General features: G+C 43.2%; 3 protein-coding genes and 1 pseudogene across 3 annotated transcripts; 2 read left to right on the forward strand and 2 right to left on the reverse strand.

Moving 5' to 3' along the window:
- Positions 1–2,737: 2,737 nt before the first annotated feature.
- LOC148100901 (olfactory receptor 1500-like) lies at positions 2,738–3,709 on the forward strand. Its single transcript, XM_087846855.1, has one exon. The coding sequence runs from the start codon at positions 2,738–2,740 to the stop codon at positions 3,707–3,709; it is 972 nt and encodes a 323-aa protein (XP_087702981.1).
- A 3,226-nt stretch (positions 3,710–6,935) lies between these two features.
- LOC102783528 (olfactory receptor 1500-like) lies at positions 6,936–7,907 on the forward strand. Its single transcript, XM_006800165.2, has one exon. The coding sequence runs from the start codon at positions 6,936–6,938 to the stop codon at positions 7,905–7,907; it is 972 nt and encodes a 323-aa protein (XP_006800228.2).
- A 3,828-nt stretch (positions 7,908–11,735) lies between these two features.
- On the reverse strand, positions 11,736–12,716 carry LOC102777814 (olfactory receptor 1500-like). Its single transcript, XM_006810098.2, has one exon. The coding sequence runs from the start codon at positions 12,714–12,716 to the stop codon at positions 11,736–11,738; it is 981 nt and encodes a 326-aa protein (XP_006810161.2).
- Positions 12,717–19,090: 6,374 nt separating this feature from the next.
- Positions 19,091–21,618, reverse strand: LOC148100902 (uncharacterized; annotated as a pseudogene).
- Positions 21,619–21,755: the final 137 nt, after the last annotated feature.

Genomic DNA, 21,755 nt, shown 5'->3' on the forward strand with positions numbered 1-21,755 from the left:
AACATAATTACAGCACAGGGGAGAGTAAACCTAAATGCAGTGAACAAAGAACACCAGACTCTTTCAAAATAAAACAGGAAACCCAGAGACATGAAGATAAATCATGACATGACCTTAACATAACCACACAGACATGAAACATGACAGGTAGACGCACGAATCAGGGAGACTGAGTACAGGGAGAGATGACAGAAACAACTAAGAAATTAACTAGATCAAAAATGGATACAAAAATACTAGGGGTGCAACGATACACAAAATTCACGGTTCGGTTCGGTTCAATACTTTGGTGTCACGGTTCGATATTTTTTCGATACAAAAAAAATGTTCATGCCTTTTTAGTTTGTTATTTATTAAAATTATAAATATATATTTTAACTCAAAAGTACAGTTTTTAAATTTAATGTTGCTGAAACAACAAAGTAATAAAAAAATTAATATCTGATTGAGGAATCACTCATCTTTGGAAAAGAGAGTTTATTACAGAGAAATGGCTCTTTCCAAAATAAAAGCTATACTATACACTTCTTCTGGGGTATATTCTCAGCAGCATATTAACCTCTTAAGCCCCAAGGGGGTTTCTAAACTTCCTGCTCGAAAATGTAATGCCCAAATTTAATTGATTATTTCTCTGCAATTACAAACTCTGTCCTTACATTCTTGGTATCAAAATAAAGCTAACACTTGGGAAATTTCATCAGAGGTGTAAATATTGAATCAGATATTACTGTGTCAAAGTTACTGAGACTGCAACACAGAAAAAGTAAGTAGCTTTTATCCTCGCCTAATTTTTTTTTTTAATTTTTAGCATATAACCCTTTGAAAAATATGCCTCAGATCACATTTGGTTCCAGAAATTCAGTAACCAACATATAAACATCATCTGTGCAAAGATTTATGTTTCTAAAGTGAAACAGTGAAAAATTACAGCGCTGTCAATACATGAATATCGAGACGTTGTACAAAAATGTCCAATTTTGGCACACAATTGGACACCATGCCAGTTGATTTTTTTAGGTATTAAAGAGCAGAAATTAATACATTTTATTAACAGGCCTAAACATGCTTTTTTTAAAGATATATTTTTGAAGAATTAACCACACATTTACATGGCAACGGCCCTTTTCTGCAGCGCTATAGAGCGTTTGATTGGCCTCTGGCCCTTTAAACTCCGAGGGGCTGTAACTTTGGTTTCTTTTGGTCAATTTGCGTGATTGACACCTCTTTTTAATGTTTGAGCCAATAGATTCATAGTGACGATGCCACGTTCACGTCACTTCAACCAATCAGACGTTGTGATGCCAAAACCCATGTGGGCCCAAATCATGCATGTGGCGTCTGTTCAGTCACGTGTCTGTAGGTGGGTCTAAAATGGAGGTTGTTGATGGAAAACTGCTCTGATGCGGGCTAGGTAGGCATGGCAACTACTGTTAATCACGTGGCTACCGGCTACCAGAGAAAATAATGGAGGAAATCGGGATGGTAAGCCAATTTCTGTCTTAGCACATTTGCGCTGCTGTGTGTTTTTGTGGTCTTCTTTTGTGGCTCATTCAGTGAATTTTGGTCTGATCGTGGTGAAACTTGGTGTGTGGAGTCAGTGATAGCTCTGGAAGCTAACCAGCCCATCTTTAGCTGGTTACATGAAGTCTGAAGAATTTCTGGTTCGGTTTTGTTTGTTTAGCGGACTTCTGCCCATTTACATAACTGCTCGTTTAATCACGGCTTGTTTTCGGTGTGTTTAGTGGTTGTAGAAATGGTTTATATGACACGATCTCCTCCTTTTTGCCCCTGTACCGGGGCGTGGGGCTTAAGTGGTTAAACATATCAGGTCCCGATAAGGAGAATCATGTGCTAACGGCTGTCTAAATGACTCGGGTAAAGTTTGTAGCATGCATGCTTGTTGTTTTTGTCTGCTTCCACTTGTCTTTGCACTAGGATGATGTCGGAGTAAATGTGCAGTCATATTTGTTGTGTTCCCACTAGTGCTGTCAGTGTTAATCTGAAATGACGTTAACACCACAACACAGCAAATCTCTGTTAAGGAGCTACCGCAGATCGCCCTGTGCGTGGGGCTGGAAAGCCAACACGTTAATGAGCTAACCTGCTAACACACTAGTTCCCACCAATGTAATTGAGCATTGCGTGGCACATCCAACATACTGTTTTACTTTTGTCCATGACACGCTTACCTTCAGGGTCATACTTCACACGAAAACCAAAATAGTTCCAAACGCCACATCTGAATGAGGGTGGGGGAGGTTCAATTTGCCATGTTGCAACAAGCTTAACTTCTGTCTGCTAGCGTTGGACTACTCCACCTAGGATGCACTGTCCAGCGCAGATCCACTGAGCACTCAACACAGACGTCGTCAGAAGGAAAGTTGATAAAAATAAATTAAAATTTTTGTATTGTTCATACATATGCCTACCGAACTGAAAGCACTGTATCAAACGGTTCAATATCGATACGAGTATCGTTGCAGCCCTAAAAAATACGTAAAACTCAAACACTGGGTCACACGACCCAGCCCATGACAGTAACACTGGCTGCTGAATTGTGTACCCTATGCACACATGCACACACATGAGGAGAACAGTACACAAGAGAACAGAGCACTGCTATAAGTATCAGAGCACAAAGTTGCTCTGCTTATATTTGTAGCTAGCCTTCACAAACTAGAGGCAGCCTACACAAACGAGTACAGAGAATTATAGAAGATTAACAGAAGGTCTTTACATGGCATTGATTAACTCAGCTGCTGAGAACAACATCACCTTTGTGCGACCTGCATATTTTATAATAAGTGGTTTTATTGGCATACCTAATATTAGATATTATTTTGTCTTTCTGTGTTTTATTTACATTCTTGCAGTGGTGGGAAACACATTAGTGATGATTGTAATAACATTGGATCACATGTTGAGAAGTCCTAAATATATTGCTGTTTTTAATCTTGCATTTACAGACCTGTTAAGTAGCTCTGCTTTGGTTCCAAAGGTTGTTGACATTTTTCTGTTTAACCATTATTATATTTCTTACAATGACTGCTTGACTTTCATGTTTTTCTGCTATATTTTAATGTCAATGCAAGGTTTTAATCTGGTTGTATTGTCCTTTGACAGAGTCATGGCTATCATGTACCCTCTGCACTATCAAATAAGAGTGAGTCACAAGCTCATTTTATCTTTGATCACTTTTTTCTGGCTTCTTGCCATAACTCTTATACTCATTGGAGTTGGCCTTCTCACAAGACTTTCTTTTTGTAAGTCTGTTGTTATTCAGAGCTACTATTGTGATCATGGTCCTGTGTATCGTCTTGGCTGCAATGATGTTACCCCCAATCGTGCAATTGCTGGTTTGGTACCAGTTATAATTCTTGGGTTTCCATTGGCATTTATCGTGGGAAGTTACTGCTGTATTGGCTATGCTTTGTCAAAAATTTCTACATTTCGGGAAAGAGTGAAAGCTTTCAAAACCTGCACAGGTCACCTTTCATTAGTGGCAATTTATTTCCTTCCTGTTACATTTGTGTATATCTTTGGGAGTGTAATACATCCAAATGCTAGAATCATAAGCCTTTCTATTAGCACTGTATTGCCTCCCATGTTAAACCCGATTATCTATGTTCTTCAGACACAGGAGATCAAAGAGTCATTAAAGAAGTTGCTGAAAATTCGAGTTAAATCCAAATTTGCCACAAAATATTAAAAAAGGATTTAGACTTGAATGTCTGCAGTGCCCTCTGCCATCTGATGTAAAAGATTTAGTCTTTCTTTGACCAAAGAGATTCTGCTCCTCTGTATACCATGTGTCACATATTAAAAAAATGCAAAAAATACAAAAAATATATCAATTCTCACATTAAAATATCAATGTTTTAGTAATTTAGATTAAATTTGTAGTTTGTCATTAACAGGAACACAGTGGAAAGAAACTAACATTCGGATTCTACATTCAAAGGAACTACTTCCTCTTCCACCTTTCAGTCATGTGCGAAATACGGCTGTATAAATGTCTCGCAGCCCCTTGACTCACAGCAATGGCTGAGTGTAATTGGAGTCATGTGCGGACGTATTTTACCTCCACAAACAGCTGAGACGTGGTTTGCGATACATGTGGCAAAAAAGTGCTCCAAGAGTGAGGTGTTGTGGCCATACTAGTGAGACATTCAAAAGGGCTGTTGGGCCGGGGGGGGATAAATACATTTTACAGGGTTTATCTATCGGATAAAATACGTTAAATGTCACCGTTATTATTGGCCGGCCCGGAAACAGCGGTGGTGTCCAAATTAAGAGGCTGCTTCCACCTGAGGACCCGGCCTTAACCGGGCGCTGACTTAAACTCTGGACCATCTCAAACTTCTGTTCAATCATTTTCTGTTTGACGTTTATTCAGCTGTGTGAAAGCCCTGGAGGAACCCTCCCGAGGGATTAATAAAGTTTAATTTAATTGATCTTTGTTTGAAATCGGGGCAGAATAATCCCTTGATCTGTGCAATGACTGAAGGGTAGTGTAACCCTTGAGGTCGAAGAAAGAAGAGCAGAGAATCACCCGACTGGAAGACACTGGTAGCTGCAGCAATAAAATAAAGGTTAAATCTCCTTAGACAGAGGTTCTAATCTGAGTACATTTGAAAGGTATAAGCAGTGGCGTGTCCAGCGGGGTGGCCATCCCCCCAACCACACTGGCCACCCCAGGTGCCACCCCGAAGCTAAAACAATAAAATTTAATGAAATATCAAATGTACGATTATGGTTTCACAGTGAAGCTCAGATATCTGAGGGTAAGGGAATGTAACACCGGCTTCTGCACTATGAGCATCATATTAGCAAAGGTAGGAGAGCCAAGCACGAAAGACGGCACCACGGAAAACATTTTTTCAGCGAAAGATTAACACGTTAACATAGCTGGACAAGCCATCGGACATTTGCACGGTGGGCTGATGACTTTTTTTTTTTTTTTTGTAATGGCATGAACAATGAGAGGTGGTGGATTGGCCAGATGCTGGCCGATTTGTAAAAATAACTCAGTTGTTTGGTGGTGGCTATGGCGGAGCTTCCACAGAGGCAACAGGTGGATGAGGGAAGGGAAGGCAGGAGGAGGAGAGACCCGAGGCAGCCGCCGGTCCGAGTGTCAGGTGAACTGAACTTCAGGTAAGAAGTTATGACCTGCAGTCTATCTGGGTCAGATATAAACCAAGTTTAGGTGGAGTTTATTTTTGTTGTGCTGACTTTTTACAGTCAGTTACAATAACTGGTACTGCGTGAGCTAGCATGACGGAGTTTCTATACAGCTGTTTGGTTGCTATGATGTTACTGATAGAGAACTTTATTTTATTCATAAGGTTAGTTAGTAGAGTTGCCAACGGCTCCTTAAAAAATGGAATGTTCCCTCATCCAGAGAAAATATTACGCGTTTTGTATTGAGCTGAGAAGAGACGCAATTTGTCCCGGACTTCAGCTAGAATGGAAAAAAGACACAAAACTGGAGTTATTCTGTCTTTGCTGCACAGCTGCCTCTTCTCTCACCCCCCCCACCCCCCTCCCTCTTCTGTTGCTACTTCAATCATGAAACTGATCAATAATCAGCTGATCGGTTTTTCTCTCTTGTTTATTTATCGCCCACTTTGCGCCAGAAACAGGAAACCAGCGGATGTCACGCTAAGCAACAGCAGCACGTTTAAGCTTGATCAGCTGTTGTTAGAATATATTAATTTCTAGTATCAGCTGATGTTTGCTGGAGCCACAGCTGTAAAGCTGCTGGTCATGATGTCGATTTTGGATATGTGGTGAGAGGGAAACATGAGGATGAAACCAGGAGATGTCCTTACTGAATCATCAGAGCTGAACAGGTGCTGGAGAAATAGATTTACCTTTTAGGTGACATGAATGAGTTGAAGGGAAGTTATGAACTGTTTCTGAGAGACAAATAACACCAGGATCCTTTTCTAAGTAGCTGACAGCTGATAGCTGTGCAGGGGCAGATCTAGCAAAGTGTTGCCAGGGGGCCAGGTAGGGCATTAACAGGGAAAGGGGGGCACAAAGAAATACTTTTCTTTCTTATTCTCATTTAAAATATCTAGCTTTTATTAAATAATTATCTGAATCTTGCGAACAAAGTTTTTATCTGACAGCGCAACGTATGGTGACCTCTTGTGGTCAAGAGGTCAAGAGAGGGAGTGTGGAGATCAGGGAAATATTTTACTGCTACTATTCATAACCATTATCATTACCATTACATTAATTATCATTTCAGTCATGCGGTGTGAGGCCGAGTGCATTTTGAGGTCGAGACACACACACACACACACAAACAGTAGTTAGACTCATGTTTAGGTAAGAGTTCAAATAATAGTTTGCAAAACCTTGTAACTGTAAGATTATGTTTGCATAAGGGACAGTTTGTTCCAGGAGATAAGCGAGAGTTAGAAGATTAATAGGAAGCACCTGGCCTCGAGACGGAGAAGATGTCCTTTTAAATGTGTCAAAAGTCGTCAACAGAACATTTGTGGTTTTGAAACTTATGCATGGATTGTATCTGCTTTGACACATGAGGGGGCGTCATAAATAATACCCCGATGTTATAAAAACAACTGTTTGTGTATTATTGGGCAGAGATCGATGCTGGTGTGTGCAGTGTTCATCTCCTCACGCGTGTGTTCATTAAAATCATTGTTTGACCGACTCTCCTGGACCAATTGTTGTTTTTTGTGCTAACCGTCAATATTTGAACCCGTGACACTGGCTGCTGAATTGTGTACCCTATGCACACATGCACACACAAGAGGAGAACAGTACACAAGAGAACAGAGTACTGCTATAAGTATCAGAGCACAAAGTTGCTCTGCTTATATTTGTAGCTAGCCTTCACAAACTAGAGGCAGCCTACACAAACGAGTACAGAGAATTATAGAAGATTAACAGAAGGTCTTTACATGGCATTGATTAACTCAGCTGCTGAGAGCAACATCACCTTTGTGCGACCTGCATATTTTATAATAAGTGGTTTTATTGGCATACCTAATATTAGATATTATTTTGTCTTTCTGTGTTTTATTTACATTCTTGCAGTGGTGGGAAACACATTAGTGATGATTGTAATAACATTGGATCACATGTTGAGAAGTCCTAAATATATTGCTGTTTTTAACCTTGCATTTACAGACCTGTTAAGTAGCTCTGCTTTGGTTCCAAAGGTTGTTGACATTTTTCTGTTTAACCATTATTATATTTCCTACAATGACTGCTTGACTTTCCTGTTTTTCTGCTTTACTTTAATTTTTATGCAAGGTTTTAATCTGGTTGTATTGTCCTTTGACAGAGTCATGGCTATCATGTACCCACTGCACTATCAAATGAGAGTGAGCCACAAGCTCATTTTATCTTTGATCGCTTTTTTCTGGCTTCTTGCCATAACTCTTATACTCATTGCAGTTGGCCTTCTCACACGACTTTCTTTTTGTAAGTCTGTTGTTATTCAGAGCTACTATTGTGATCATGGTCCTATGTACCGTCTTGGCTGCAATGATGTCACCCCCAATCGTGCAATTGCTGGTTTGACACTAGTTGCAGTTCTTGGGTTTCCACAGGCATTTATCGTGGGAAGTTACTGCTGTATTGGTTATTCTTTGTCAAAAATTTCTACATTTAGGGAAAGAGTGAAAGCTTTCAAAACCTGCACAGGTCACCTTTCATTAGTGGCAATTTATTTCCTTCCTGTTACATTTGTGTATATCTTTGGGAGTGTAATACATCCAAATGCTAGAATCATAAGCCTTTCTATTAGCACTGCATTGCCTCCCATGTTAAACCCGATTATCTATGTTCTTCAGACACAGGAGATCAAAGAGTCATTAAAGAAGTTGCTGAAAATTCGAGTTAAATCCAAAATTGCCACAAAATATTAAGAAAGGATTTATACTTGAATGTCTGCAGTGCCCTCTGCCATCTGATGTAAAAGACTTAGTCTTTCTGTGACCAAAGAGATTCTGCTCCTCTGCATTTGTCAGGAGTAAGATGTAGACATTATTTTAACTTTAGTCAGTTTTAGTAGCAGCAATCTTCTTTTTTCTTCGAATTTGTTGTTTCAGTATCTGCGTGTGCCACTGTTATGGTACTATTATAGAATCTAAACGACCATAGAATTGAAATTACAAGTTAATTTAAATGAAAAAGAATATTTAACATTAAAAATATAAGTGAAGTAATACCAGAGTAATTTCTCTTGCATGACCATAGTAAAATGAAATTGTAAAAAGCTGCTTTCCATTATAATCATTTATTCTTTTAAAGTCGTACAATACCACGTGTCGCATATTTAAAAAATGCAAAAAATATATCAATTCTCACATTAAAATATCAATGTTTTAGTAATTTAGATTAAATTTGTAGTTTATCATTAACAGGAACACAGTGGAAAGAAACTATAACATTCGGATTGTCTACATTCAAAGGAACTACTTCCTCTTCCACCTTTCAGTCATGTGTGAAATACGGCTGTATAAATGTCTCGCAGCCCCTTGACTCACAGCAATGGTGAGCGTAATTGGAGTCATGTGTGGACGTATTTTACCTCCACAAACAGCTGAGACGTGGTTTGCAATACATGTGGCAAAAAAGTGCTCCAAGAGTGAGGTGTTGTGGCCATACTAGGGAGACATTCAAAGGGGCTGTTGGGCCGGGGGGGGATAAATACATTTTATAGGGTTTATTTATCGGATAAAATACGTTAAATGTCACCGTTATTATTGGCCAGCCTGGAAACTGCGGTGGTGTCCAAATTCAGAGGCTGCTTCCACCTGAGGACCCGGCCTTTGCGGTCTAAAGAAAGCCGGGTAGTACGGCACAAGCTCCCTCGGCGGAGTGAAACTCTCCTTTCTGCTCCTTGCTATCTAACTTAAACGGCGGTAACTTAAACTCTGGACCATCTCAAACTTCTGTTTAATCATTTTCTGTTTGACGTTTATTCAGCTGTGTGAAAGCCCCGGAGGAACCATCCCGGGATTAATAAAGTTAAATTTAATTGAATCTAATCTAATAACTTTAATCTCAGCCAAACCGAGATAAACAAATAAAACACTGAAAAAGCCAAACGATAACATTTTTAAGTTATCAAAGTGACTTATATATCATGTTTAACCTGAGTAGCGAAAGACGGCGGGGGTTTGAAGAGGATGTGTCGGTCGGCTCAGATATTTGAAGTATACACAGCTACATTCTCACCTGAAAATATGTTAAAAGTTTTTTTGCGACTTTTGAGACAACACCGGTCTCTGCAATTCTTTTGGTCCTGTTGAGATCACGGTGAGATGTTTCCATGTTTTGCACAATCCCTTTATTACCCATTATTCTTACAGATCCATCTGGAGATCATGACACTGCATCCTATGCAGTCCTATGCTAAAGGCTGATCTAAAGAACTTCACACAACAGTTACAGTTATAACCTCTGGTCTCCTCCCCCCTACAGTAAACACCCCCACAATGGAAATACACTAGTACAGTGGCCAAGGGTGCTGACACCCTGACCCCCATCTCCTTTTAAAGTAGTGTCCGTTTGCCCTTTGTCTTCCCCTCACCCTCAGTAACTCTTGCTTCCTGGCCTGGGGGCGGGGGTTGATTGTCCTCCTGCCCTGCACCCCAGTTCTTTGTTCCCATTCCAGGCCTTCTTACACCCATTAACGGCCATATTGTAATATTACAATCAATCCCAAACTATATTCTCTTTAACTCTGATGTATATTACGGAATCTATCCTCAACACTACTCAGAAAGAGAAATAAGAGTAATATTAAAACTAAGTAGTTGGAATTGTCTGGGCCGCGCTATGAATTCTGCAATATGGTTTTCAATTTTGTTGTCCGGGTGGAAAATTGGGAGAAATTTGGGAGAACGGTGGCTCCGGGAGATTTTCGGGAGGGGCACTGAAATTCGGGATTCTCCCGGAAAAATCGGGATGGTTGGCATGTATGGTTGTGGCAACACCACTAACCTTGTCAAACACCTCAGAGTAAATCATATCACAGAATATGACGAGCATATGTTTAGGCGAACTGAAGAGGAGGAGAGGGACAGGTGCTGCTAGCGCGAGATAGACGTCTCTCACGGAGTCCTTTAGTGCTGCATGCAGGCAGAACTTAAGTTTTTTTTATTTCTATATGATGAACCCTGCATTATTAAGTGATAAAAACAAGTAATCTGATGTCCTGTAATCATTATGATGCTATAATTTGAGATACAATAAATGAAAAAAGTTTTTGTACTATGTATCCGTACGGATCTGTATCGTCGATACCACCCTGAATATTACTTGGTATCGGATCGGAAAGAAAATCAGTGGTATCGCACATCACTACAATTCACACTAAAACATCCAACAAAACTGTGAGACAAAATGCACATAGGGAATGAGCAGTGTTTGAATCACTTTTGTTATCTTTAACTGTGTCTAATTGCTAATTGCTAATTGCTAATTTAATTGCTCTGCATCCGGGGACACTAGTGTACAGTCACCTCACCTGTTCAGTATTACTGATTCCTCCTGTGCATTTCTAAATTCTTTTTCCACCAATATTTTTGATTTTATTAGTGAGAGAATAATAATTTTCTTATCTTATCATATTCATGTAATGAATACTAATCAAAGCATCAACTTAAGGACTCAAAAATTCCTGCTGGGAAATTGTTGAAAGTATATATTTAATGTACAAAGAAGTAGAAAACCTAGCCTGCAAATAAAAACTGATAACAACAAACAGCAGGGACACAGAAGGGAAAAAAACTCCCTACATTTAATTTGTTTCTATTGGCTGGCAACGTTTATAGCACACAACTACGAAGAGCAGCTCAAAAGCTGCTAGTTAATGTCTTCATTCAGAGAACCAATGTTACAACATAACCACACAGCCTGTCATGTTTAGTAGCTGTCTGTTCCTCTTCATTAAACCATGTGATCATAGAGTTATGAGTAGAATTTACTCAATCGGGTCACTACACAATGATTCAGTTTATTTGCCACAAAAAATAAAGTTTCTAGGTTTCTACCAGTTTAGTCAGTCCTTTACATAATATTTACATTTTGGTTGGACATTCTTTGAAACAGTAATCAAAGGTGCCTGATATCCACGTAGAAGGTGGAAGAAAGAGAAGTTGGAATGCTTCCTGACATATTCTCAGAGTAGACAATGTTTAAATATGTTTAAACAGTCATTAAAGTGTATTTATATAGTTATATAGGGGCTTTAATAAATTCCCTTTAAACAAAAAACAAACAAACAAGCATATGTCATGTTGCAATGCATACATCTCAGAAAGGCAACCCTTACATTTGGCTAAAGATAAATGTGATTAGTTATCACTATCACCTCACAGCATCGAGGTCCCTGCTTTGAACCTAATCTTTCACCTTTCCATACATGACTTGTCAACTCCTTTTTATTTTATTTATTTTGTATATGTAATGATAAATGGTTCATAAACTGGCCATAGTTGTGAATAAGTATCTATATGTCTCTCTGTGTTGGTCCTAACAGTAACTATTACAATTGCTTAAAAAATGACAAATCACAAATCTTTGCTACATGTGCTTTAAAATCAAATGCACATTCCCCCGTGAAGTGTGACATTTGTAATTTGGGTTCTGTTTGGAAGTACTTAACCATAATTCAACACTGTTTTTATTTTATATGCATTCCTTAAATAAACAAAGGGGTAAAAATATTTATGCCAAATTTATTCTTACTTTTTAAATTTGACTTTTCTATTTTTGTAGTGTGTTGTGATTCTTAAGAACTTCTTCAGAGATTCTTTGATTTCTCGTGTCTGAAGAACATATATGATAGGGTTCAGCATTGGAGGAAAGACTGATGTCAGAGACAGGTTTATGATTCTGGCATTTGGCTCTATGTTTGCGCCTAGAGTAAATGTGATTAATAGTGGGAGGAAATAGATTGCCACTAATGAAAGATGAGCTGTACAGGTTTTAAAACCTTTCATTCTTTCTCGAACTGTGGCTACCTTAGCTAAAGCATAGCCTATACTCAGATAACTCAACAAAACAATTGTAAGAGGAAGCCAAAGAATGAGAACTAGTAAAATCCAACCATATATAATGCTGGGTGTATAATCATTGCATGCAAGCCGGTATATCTGACCATGGTCACAAAAAAAGCTTTTAATAACAACTGATTCACAGAAAGAAAGCCTTGTAAGAAGGCCAGTTGCAATGAGTACAACAATAATGACAAACACCCAGAAAGAAGCAATTAAACAGAACATGAACTTGTGAGTCACCTTCAGTTGATAATGCAGTGGGTAAACGATCGCCATAATTCTGTCATATGACAGTGCAACCAGATTTAGAGCTTGCATTGAAAGGAATACATAGCAGAAAAACAGGAATGTCAAGCAGTCATTATAGGAAATGTGGGGGTGATTAAACAAAAAGATATGGAGAACCTTTGGCACCATGGCAGAGTTACCTAACAGATCAACCAATGCAAGATTGAAAACTGCAATATATTTCGGTGTTCTTAGATTGTGATCCAAATATATTGCGGCCATGACAGCTGTGTTTGCCAGAACAGAAATAATATAAACAAAAAACAGAAAGGCATAATAATATTTTATATTAGGAATGCCAATAAATCCACTTATAATGAAAAATGCAGGGCGCAAAAAAGTAATATTTTTACCAAGTGCAGAGTTGAAAAGATCCATTGGCAAAAAGTCTTAGAGTCTTATATTGCCTAAGCTCTGATAATGCAGACAGCAGTACTACACATTATGATTCTCTTATGCAAACTGGAGTACCCCAGATGATGAAGTTCTAACTATCTGCAGATCCCCTCAGTGTCTCCCTTAAGTGTATTGTACACCTATTCCAAAAAGGCCTAAGCTTTTAAACCCATAACTACTAACACATAGGTGTTTGTGTGTGTGTGTGTGTGTGTGTGTGTGTGTGTGTTTTCACACACTATAGTTTCCAAATGTAAATGTTTTCTTTTCTTTTCTTTGTTTGATATAGGATTTTAACTTTTCAAGCTGTAGGCTCTGTTTCTCAATTCTACTTTTAAATAGGAACCACAAGTAAGCCACAGACTGAGAGCAAAGATCTCTAATGGGGTGATACGGCACTATAAGGTCAATAAGATAAGATGGAATCTGATTATTCAAGACTATATGTAAGGAGCAGAATTTTAAATTTCATTTTAGATATAACGGGGAGCCAGTGAAGAGAAACCCATATAGAATAAATATGCTCTTGGGTGCTGGTTTAGCTTTTGTGGGCTGAGCAGGTGACCATATGCCGTATGGCTAAGAGTGGCTGGCCTGGGTTCGAATAGGACCTGTGGCCCTTTGCTGCATGTCTTCGAAGCTCTCCCTCCGATTTCTTGTCAGTCTCTACTGTCCCTATCAAAAAAAGAAAAAAAATACTAAAAAGGATAAATGTGTTCTCTCTTTCTAGAGATAAATGTGAAATCATGCCGGCTTGTTGCCCAGATCAACAAGGTCCGTGTCAGGTGTTGAGGAACCAGGGCACCCTGATGAGAAGTGGGCTACTGGAACAAGAAGGCATTGGTAGGCAAGATACGAAAATAGGGCGTTGTTGGAATGCTACTACGCAAGTAACCCCGGCGAAAGGCGCTACATGAATAGGATGAAATCTTCAATATACAACATCCACATTGAGCTACTAGTTGTTTCACAGTCAGAGTTTCAACATTCAGCAGAAGGGATTGTACTCACAGCTAGAGATTGACAAGGCACAACACACATGCTACGGCAAGGGTGAGCCAGGACGACACCCGAGATTGGGTACAGGCAGGGCCAGCCTCAGCTTCGGCGTCTGCTTCGCCTGGTCCAGACTCAGCCTCAGCCTCAGCTTCGGCGTCTGCTTCGCCTGGTCCAGACTCGGCCTCAGCTTCGGCGTCTGCTTCGCCTGGTCCAGACTCAGCCTCAGACTCGGCGTCTGCTTCGCCTGGTCCAGACTCAGCCTCAGACTCGGCTTCAGCTTCGCCTGGTCCAGCCTCAGCTTCGGCTTCAGCTTCGCCTGGTCCAGCCTCGGCTTCGGCTTCAGCTTCGTCTGGGCCAGCCTCGGCCTCGGCGTCAGCCTCTGCTTCGCCTGGTCGCCTTCCTCGCGGCCGCCCACCGGACCTGCTCAGCGGCCGCCGCCGTCTTCCTCGCGGCCGCCCACCTGAACTGTCTCGTCTCGGCCGCCAGCCACGCGGCCGCCCACCTGAACTGTTTCTGTTTTGGACTCCGTCCCTCCGTCCTGGGCCCCCTCCGCCCGCCCTGTTCTGGTTTTTCTTTCTTTTTGGCCGTCGGGTGCCGGCCTTTGGAGGGGGGGGTACTGTCAGGGTTCCTGGGTCATCGACCCAGTGCTTTCAGTTTTGTTCGTGTTCAGTTTATTTTGCCACTGCCTGTTTCACTTCCTGTTTGTTCCTGTGTCAGCTCGTCTCGTGCCATTAGCCAGATTATGTTCAGCTGTGTACTCACCGGTCTCTCATTATCATCCTCATCAGTCTGTGTATTTAAGTCTTCTGTTTCTACTCGTTCTTTGTCGTGTCATTGAGGTTATGTCGCCTGGGGCCTCCACGCCACCGTCTGGTCCAGCTTCGTCTGGTCCTGTGGCCACCAAGCCTCGACCAGTATGCCTGACGCTTGAGAGCCGCCGCCGTCTTCCAGGTGGCCGGCCTCCGGACCCGCTCTGTAGCCGCCGCCGTCTTCCGTGTGGCCAGCCTCCGGACCTGCTCTGCTGCTGCTGAGACAGAGTTCTTTTAAAGAAAGAGACCTATTTTATATTGTGTTAATGTTGTCATTTTGCGCTAAAAATAAATGGCTAAATGATCATTTGTTTCCCATGTGTTCATATCACAAAGAATATGCATCTTCTTAAATCAACTTCAAGTCAAATGGTTAAAAACATAATTTCACACACAAAAAAAGAGCTAAAAAATTCACCAGTCTAGGAAGGGTGAAGGGCCGGCCCTGGCCACAAGGTGTCCCTTATTTATTTTTCAGGGAGTTGGCAACCCTAGCTGTAACAAAACAAATTTCCCACGTGTAGGACTAATAAAGGTTATCTCATCTTACATTAATGACTAACCTCATATTGTGGCTGGATTATCTCAGTTGTTCTCCCCTACTGAAGTTTGGTCCATTTACAGCAATTTTCCATGCAATTGCATTTGTCAAAAAACCCCAAAACATTGGGAACTTTTATCAAGTGGAAAAAGGTTAGCGTTCATTCTCCAGGTTCACTGTGTTATGCTTTGGTATGCTAACATAGCGGTTTCGCTAGCGATCACTAGCACAGCATTATATACCATCTAGCCCAACTTCAGTAACCCTACAAACGTCACTATTGTGTAGTTTTCTTTCTACATTCATGTTGGAAATGATATCAGAGCTGTACATTTTATTTTTTTCCAGAAATCTCTCAGTCAGAACATGATATATCATGTTTAGGTAACTAGCGAAACCAGAGAGCTAACTTCCTGCTAACTTTCCGCTAACCTCTAAATCCGTTTAATGTAATAAATTCTGTTTTCATGGATTCCTGGATGTTAAACTTAATTGTTACACCTGATAAAGCAGCAACGCTGGTCATTTTATTAAAGATGAAAGAATTTAGAACGTTTTTAACTCTCAGTGATGCTGCAGTGTTCGTTTGACTTTGGGACCTGAAGCGGACGGAGTTTTGGGCCCACTGTGTGTGTATGTATATATATATATATATATATATGTGTGTGTGTGTGTGTGTGTGTGTGTATATATGTATATATGTATGTATGTATACAGTAACAAAAGTGTTGTTTTGAAATGTGCTAATGAATAAATTCGACCTGCCTTGAAATTCTGCACTGGTCCCGTTTCAAGTCAAAAGGCAATTACATTAAAGTAGCCTATTATTAAAAATCACATGTAAATTTGCCTTGTTAGGCTTTAAGATTTCAGTGGAATATGACACCCTTTTTTCTTTAACACCCATGTCATGAAATGTATTTAATTTTATGAGGCAATGTAATTCTTGTTTTCTTTCTGCGTACCTACCAACTTACCTAATCTTTCTCCCTTGGCTGTTAAAGTGTTTACCTAACCTTTCAGGACATTACATCATCCCGCGAGAGCAGTGGCAACAAACAGCTCATTAACAGTCTCATTAAACAGAGATTTTCCAACCTAGGGAGTTAAGATTGTTGTGAAGTCAAGTTCATTCAGACTTTACTTTATTACAGTATTTCTGAGGTAAGCTGTGTGATTATATATGTATACAATCTGTATACTCAATCAAGCTATTGTTTGTAGAAACACATATCAGATTTATTATATTTGGATTCCATACACACCCCTTAATGTTTTATACCAAATTTATAATGAAAAATATGCTGGATAATACATTGCCATATTTTTTTCTATTTAAATATCTCTGCAATTTGTGCCACAGATAAAGATGGATGTATTTAACTGAAACGTGTCCCTCATATCTGAGCTCGGTTAGCATTTGTCAAAACAAACATATTGTTTCTGAGATCAACACCTTACACCTACGTGTGCCATAAGTGTGTGGTGAAAAGTTTATGCACTTCAAGATTCAATTAAATCTGAAGTTGATTCAGATCAAGTGTTAAATAACCAAGAAACACAACATAAAGCAACCCCAAGGTTTCAAGCTTTAACTACATAGAAAACCAGTGAAAAGTAACACTATTCTCCAGTACTTTGATGTTATAATGTAAGTGGCTGTATGCCATTTATTTTAGAACCCAGCTATGAAGGGAGGTGTCATAAATCAGTGTAATCCTAGTGCTAATTCCTAGCCTAGACAAATGAGAGTTTTGTCATGTAGGGGATCCTAGTGTAAAATCTTTCCTTAATAAAACGTATAGAGTGACATCAGAATGGTTTGAAGTTCAGGTCCAGCGCTGCTCGTCAACATGGTGCTGGTGGAAAGTTTGCTACTGCTGCTTCTAGCATCCACATGCATTAATACCCTGATGGATATACAGTGGTATGCAAAAGTTTGGGCACCTCTGATAATTTTCATGATTTTTCATAAATCATTGGTTGTTTGGATCAGCAATTTCATTTAAATATATCATATAGTAGACAAACACAATAATATTTGAGAAGTGAAATGAAGTTTATAGGATTTACAGAAAATGTGCAATAGACTAAATTTGGGCACCCTTGTCATTTTATTGATTTAAATACCTTTAGCACTAATTATTGGAACACAAAATTTGTTTGGTAAGCTCACTAACCCTTGACCTACATACACAGGTTAATCCAATCATGAGAAAGGGTATTTAAGGTGGCCAGTTGCAAGTTTTTCTCCTCTTTGCATCTTCTCTGAAGAGTGGCAACATGGGAGCCTCAAAACAACTCTCAAATGACCTGAAAACAAAGATTGTTTGACATCATGGTTTAGGGGAAGGATACCAAAAGCTATCTCAGAGATTTCAGCTGTCAGTTTCCACTGTGAGGAACGTAGTGAGGAAATGGAAGACCACAGGCACAGTTCTGTTTAAGGCCCAAAGTGGCAGGCCAAGGAAAATCTCAGACAAGCAAAGGCAAAGGATGGTGAGAACAGTCAGAGTCAACCCACATACCAGCTCCAAAGACCTACAACATCATTTTGCTGCAGATGGTGTCACTTTGCATCGTTCAAATATTCAGCGCACTTTGAACAAGGAGATGCTGTATGGGAGAGTGATGCAGAAGAAGCCCTTTCTGCGCACATGCCACAAACAGTGTCTCTTGAGGTATGCTAAAGCACATTTTGACAAGCCAGCTTCATTTTGGAATAAGGTGCTGTGGACTGATGAAACAAAAAATGCGTTATTTGGACATAACAAGAGGCGGTATGCATGGCAGGAACAGAACACAGCATCCCAAGAAAAACACTTGCTACCCACAGTAAAATTTGGTGGGGGTTCCATCATGCTGTGGGGCTGTGTGGCCAGTGCAGGTACTGGGAATCTTGTTAAAGTTGAGGGTCGCATGGATTCCAGTCAATATCAGCAGATTCTTGAGAACAATGTTCAAGAATCAGTCACAAAGTTGAAGTTGCGCCAGGGCTGGATATTTCAACAAGACAACGGCCCTAAACACTGCTCAAAATCTACTAAGGCATTCATGCAGAGAAACAAGTACAACGTTCTGGAGTGGCCATCTCAGTCCCCAGACCTGAATATTATTGAAAATCTATGGTGTCACTTAAAGCAGGCCGTCCATGCTCGGAAACCACCAAACCTCGGAAACCATCTCCAGTTTTGTAAGGAAGAGTGGTCCAAAATATCTTCAACCAGAATCCAAGGTCTCATTGGAAGCTATAGGAAACATTTAGAGGCTGTTATTTCTGCAAAAGGAGGATCCACTAAATATTGATGTAATTTTTCTGTTGGGGTGCCCAAATTTATGCACCTGCCTAATTTCATTTAAGTAACCATTGCACACTTTCTGTAAATCCTATAAACTTCATTTGACTTCTCCAATATCATTGTGTTCGTCTGCTATTGTCACGGTGTGCCGGGGCAAGCCGTGTGGTGATTATTTAGGACCCGGAAGCGGCAGCTCTGGTGCAGGTGAGTATTTATTTACAAAAGTAAATACAACAGAAATGGCGTGGGTGAAGCTGTAACAGAAAACCTAAACTGTGCAAACTAACAAAACAAACCAGAACAAAGATGCAGGGAGGTCCGGGGAAAATATACACAGAGAGATGGATAGAGAGATGGATGGAGAAACGCAGGGAGACCGAGGGGAAACAACACAGACGAACCAGCCACGACTAAGACAGAAGACACGACTTAAAAACACTCAGAGAACACAGGGAGATTACACACAGGTGGGGGACACAGCTGGGAGTGATTAACGTGACGAGACTAGGGAGGCAAACTGAAAACACTCACATAAGACGCAGACCTTCACAATAAAACAGGAAACACACACACGCAAAGACACAGACTAGGAAACGCGGACTTAACAGAATAACACCAAACAGAAGGAACAACAGAACCAAAATCACTAATAGAAAACACAAAACGCTGGGTCAACAGGACCCAGGATCATGACAGTACCCTCCCCCCTCAAAGGCTGGCACCAGACAGCCCAACAAGAAAACAAAACCACCAAAAGACAGAAAACAACCCAACCAGGGTGGGCGGCGGGGGTCCAGGACGGAGGGCTCGGAGCAAAACAGAACAGGCGCACAAGAGGGACAAAAAACAAAAAAACAAAAAAACAAAACACGAGCCAGCACCAAAAAGCAACAACAAAAGAATACACCGGAGCCCAAGAAAACAGTGTCCAAAACAAAAGAGTTCAGGGGGCCGGCCAGGGGGCTGACAGCACAGGAGTCCAAACAGTTCAGGGGGCCGACCGTGCGGACGGCAACGGTGGCGACGTGAAAGCAGTTCAGGGGGCCGACCGTGCAGACGGCAACGGCGGCGACCCAGGTGACGGGGGTCCGGAGGCCGACCGTGCGGAAGGCAACGGCGGCGACTCAGACGAAGGGGGTCAGGGGGCCGGCCGCGAGGAAGGCCACGGCGGCGACGTGGAAGCAGTTCAGGGGGCCGACCGTGCGGACGGCAACGGCGGCGACCCAGGTGATGGGGGTCCGGAGGCCGGCCGCGCGGAAGGCAGCGGCGCCGACGTGGACGCGGTTCAGGGGGCCGACCGTGGGGAAGGCAACGGCGGCGACCCAGGCGACCCAGGCGACGGGAGTCCGGAGGCCGGCCGCGAGGAAGGCCACGGCGGCGACGTGAAAGCAGTTCAGGGGGCCGACCGTGCGGACGGTAACGGCGGCGACCCAGGTGACGGGGGTCCGGAGGCCGGCCGCGCGGAAGGCAGCGGTGCCGACGTGGACGCGGTTCAGGGGGCCGACCGTGGGGAAGGCAACAGTGGCGACTCAGGCAAAAGGAGTCTGGGGGCCGCTTAAGACGCCGAAGGGGCCCGGCCAGTGGCCAGGAAAGTGGCCGGTTAGCTGCAGCCCCAGATGAGGCTGGACCAGACGAGGGCGAAGAGGCTGCAGCTGGACCAGACGGGGGCGAAGACTCGGAGGCTGGCGTGGATGAAGAGGCCGCAGCTGGCGTGGATGAAGAGGCCGCAGCTGGCGTGGATGAAGAGGCCGCAGGCGGCGTGGATGAAGAGGCCGCAGCTGGCGTGGATGAAGAGGCCGCAGGCGGCGTGGATGCCGAGGCCGCAGCTGGCGTGGATGCCGAAGCCGCAGCTGGCGTGGATGCCGAGGCCGCAGCTGGCGTGGATGCCGAGGCTGCGGCGTGTGAGCCGGAGGCGGAAGCGCTGCAGGCGGCGGCGTGGAAGCCGGAGGCGGAAGCGCTGCCGGAGGCGGCGTGGAAGGCGGCGGCGTGGAAGCCGGAGGCGGAAGCGCTGCAGCCGGCGACGCGGAAGCCGGAGGCGGCGCGGAAGCCGGAGACACAGCAGGCTGGACGGGTCCCTCGGACCCTCCAGCGGAGACAGGACACAAAGGCCGGAGCGGTCCCCCGGACCCTCCAGCGGAGACAGGAGACAAAGGCCGGAGCGGTCCCTCGGACCCTCCAGCGGAGACAGGAGACAAAGGCCGGAGCGGTCCCTTGGACCCTCCAGCGGAGACAGGAGACAAAGGCCGGAGCGGTCCCTCGGACCCTCCAGCGGAGACAGCTACTAGCTGACACAAAGGCGACTGGCAATGCACTGAGCACTGGCTCTGCCCAGGCAACACTGACATGGTGCAGTTCTCAGGTGGCTGCTTAAACTTCAGGGGTCCAGAATCAGCTGGGGACTGAGACCTAGCCTCTGGGGAAGCCCTGGAGCGGCAAACCGTGCCAATGGCAGCTAAACCATGAAAAGCACCCTGAGTCGAAATAAGACTTTCTCCCTGCATGGAGTGAATGAGTGTAACTGGTACTACTGGGGCCTGAACTACAGGTGACACTGGAGGCGCTGGAGCGTGAACCACTGGAGGCGCTGGAGCGTGAACCACTGGAGGCGCTGGAGCGTGAACCACTGGAGGCGCTGGAGCGTGAACCACTGGAGGCGCTGGAGCGTGAACCACTGGAGGCACCGGAGACTGAGCTGACAGTGGCTGCCGGGCGGCTGACTGAGCTGACAGTGGCTGCCGGGCGGCTGACTGAGCTGACAGTGGCTGCTGGGCAGGCGACAAGCTGTTCACACCATCATCTGCCGCACAGAACACAGCCCCTGAATGAACAGTCACACAGTCCAAAAACGGAAAAGAGTCCCCACTCACCACAGCCGGTGAATTAGAAGTCCGAACGTCCGGCTGTGGGGTGGCGCGCCGGCGGCGCGATCGGCGCGATCGGCGTTTCCTCCCCGCAGACGGCTCCGACGGGCCGGGCAGGATCACATCCGACGAGTCGGGCAGCGAGGCAGGAGTGGCTGAGAGAAGGTGGGGAGTGTGCTGGAGAAACGCCTGCATGGTCGGAGGAAGTGATTTCAAAAGCCATGGGAGGCCGGAAAAGAGCCGTTGTAGCCGCTTTTCAACGGTGCGGCGAAGCTCGTACGGAGGGTTCTCCAGCCACAGCCCGAGGAGAATTTCCATGTTGTAGCTGATGTCATCCTGGAGCTCCTCGGACGGATCGAGTGCCGCAGGGTCCATGTTGGCTGGTTCGTACTGTCACGGTCTGCCGGGGCAAGCCGTGTGGTGATTATTTAGGACCCGGAAGCGGCAGCTCTGGTGCAGGTGAGTATTTATTTACAAAAGTAAATACAACAGAAACGGCGCGGGTGAAGCTG

The sequence above is a fragment of the Neolamprologus brichardi genome, chromosome 10 (genome assembly GCF_056152115.1).
Source record: "Neolamprologus brichardi isolate AB-2024 chromosome 10, ASM5615211v1, whole genome shotgun sequence".
Taxonomy (NCBI): domain Eukaryota; kingdom Metazoa; phylum Chordata; class Actinopteri; order Cichliformes; family Cichlidae; genus Neolamprologus; species Neolamprologus brichardi.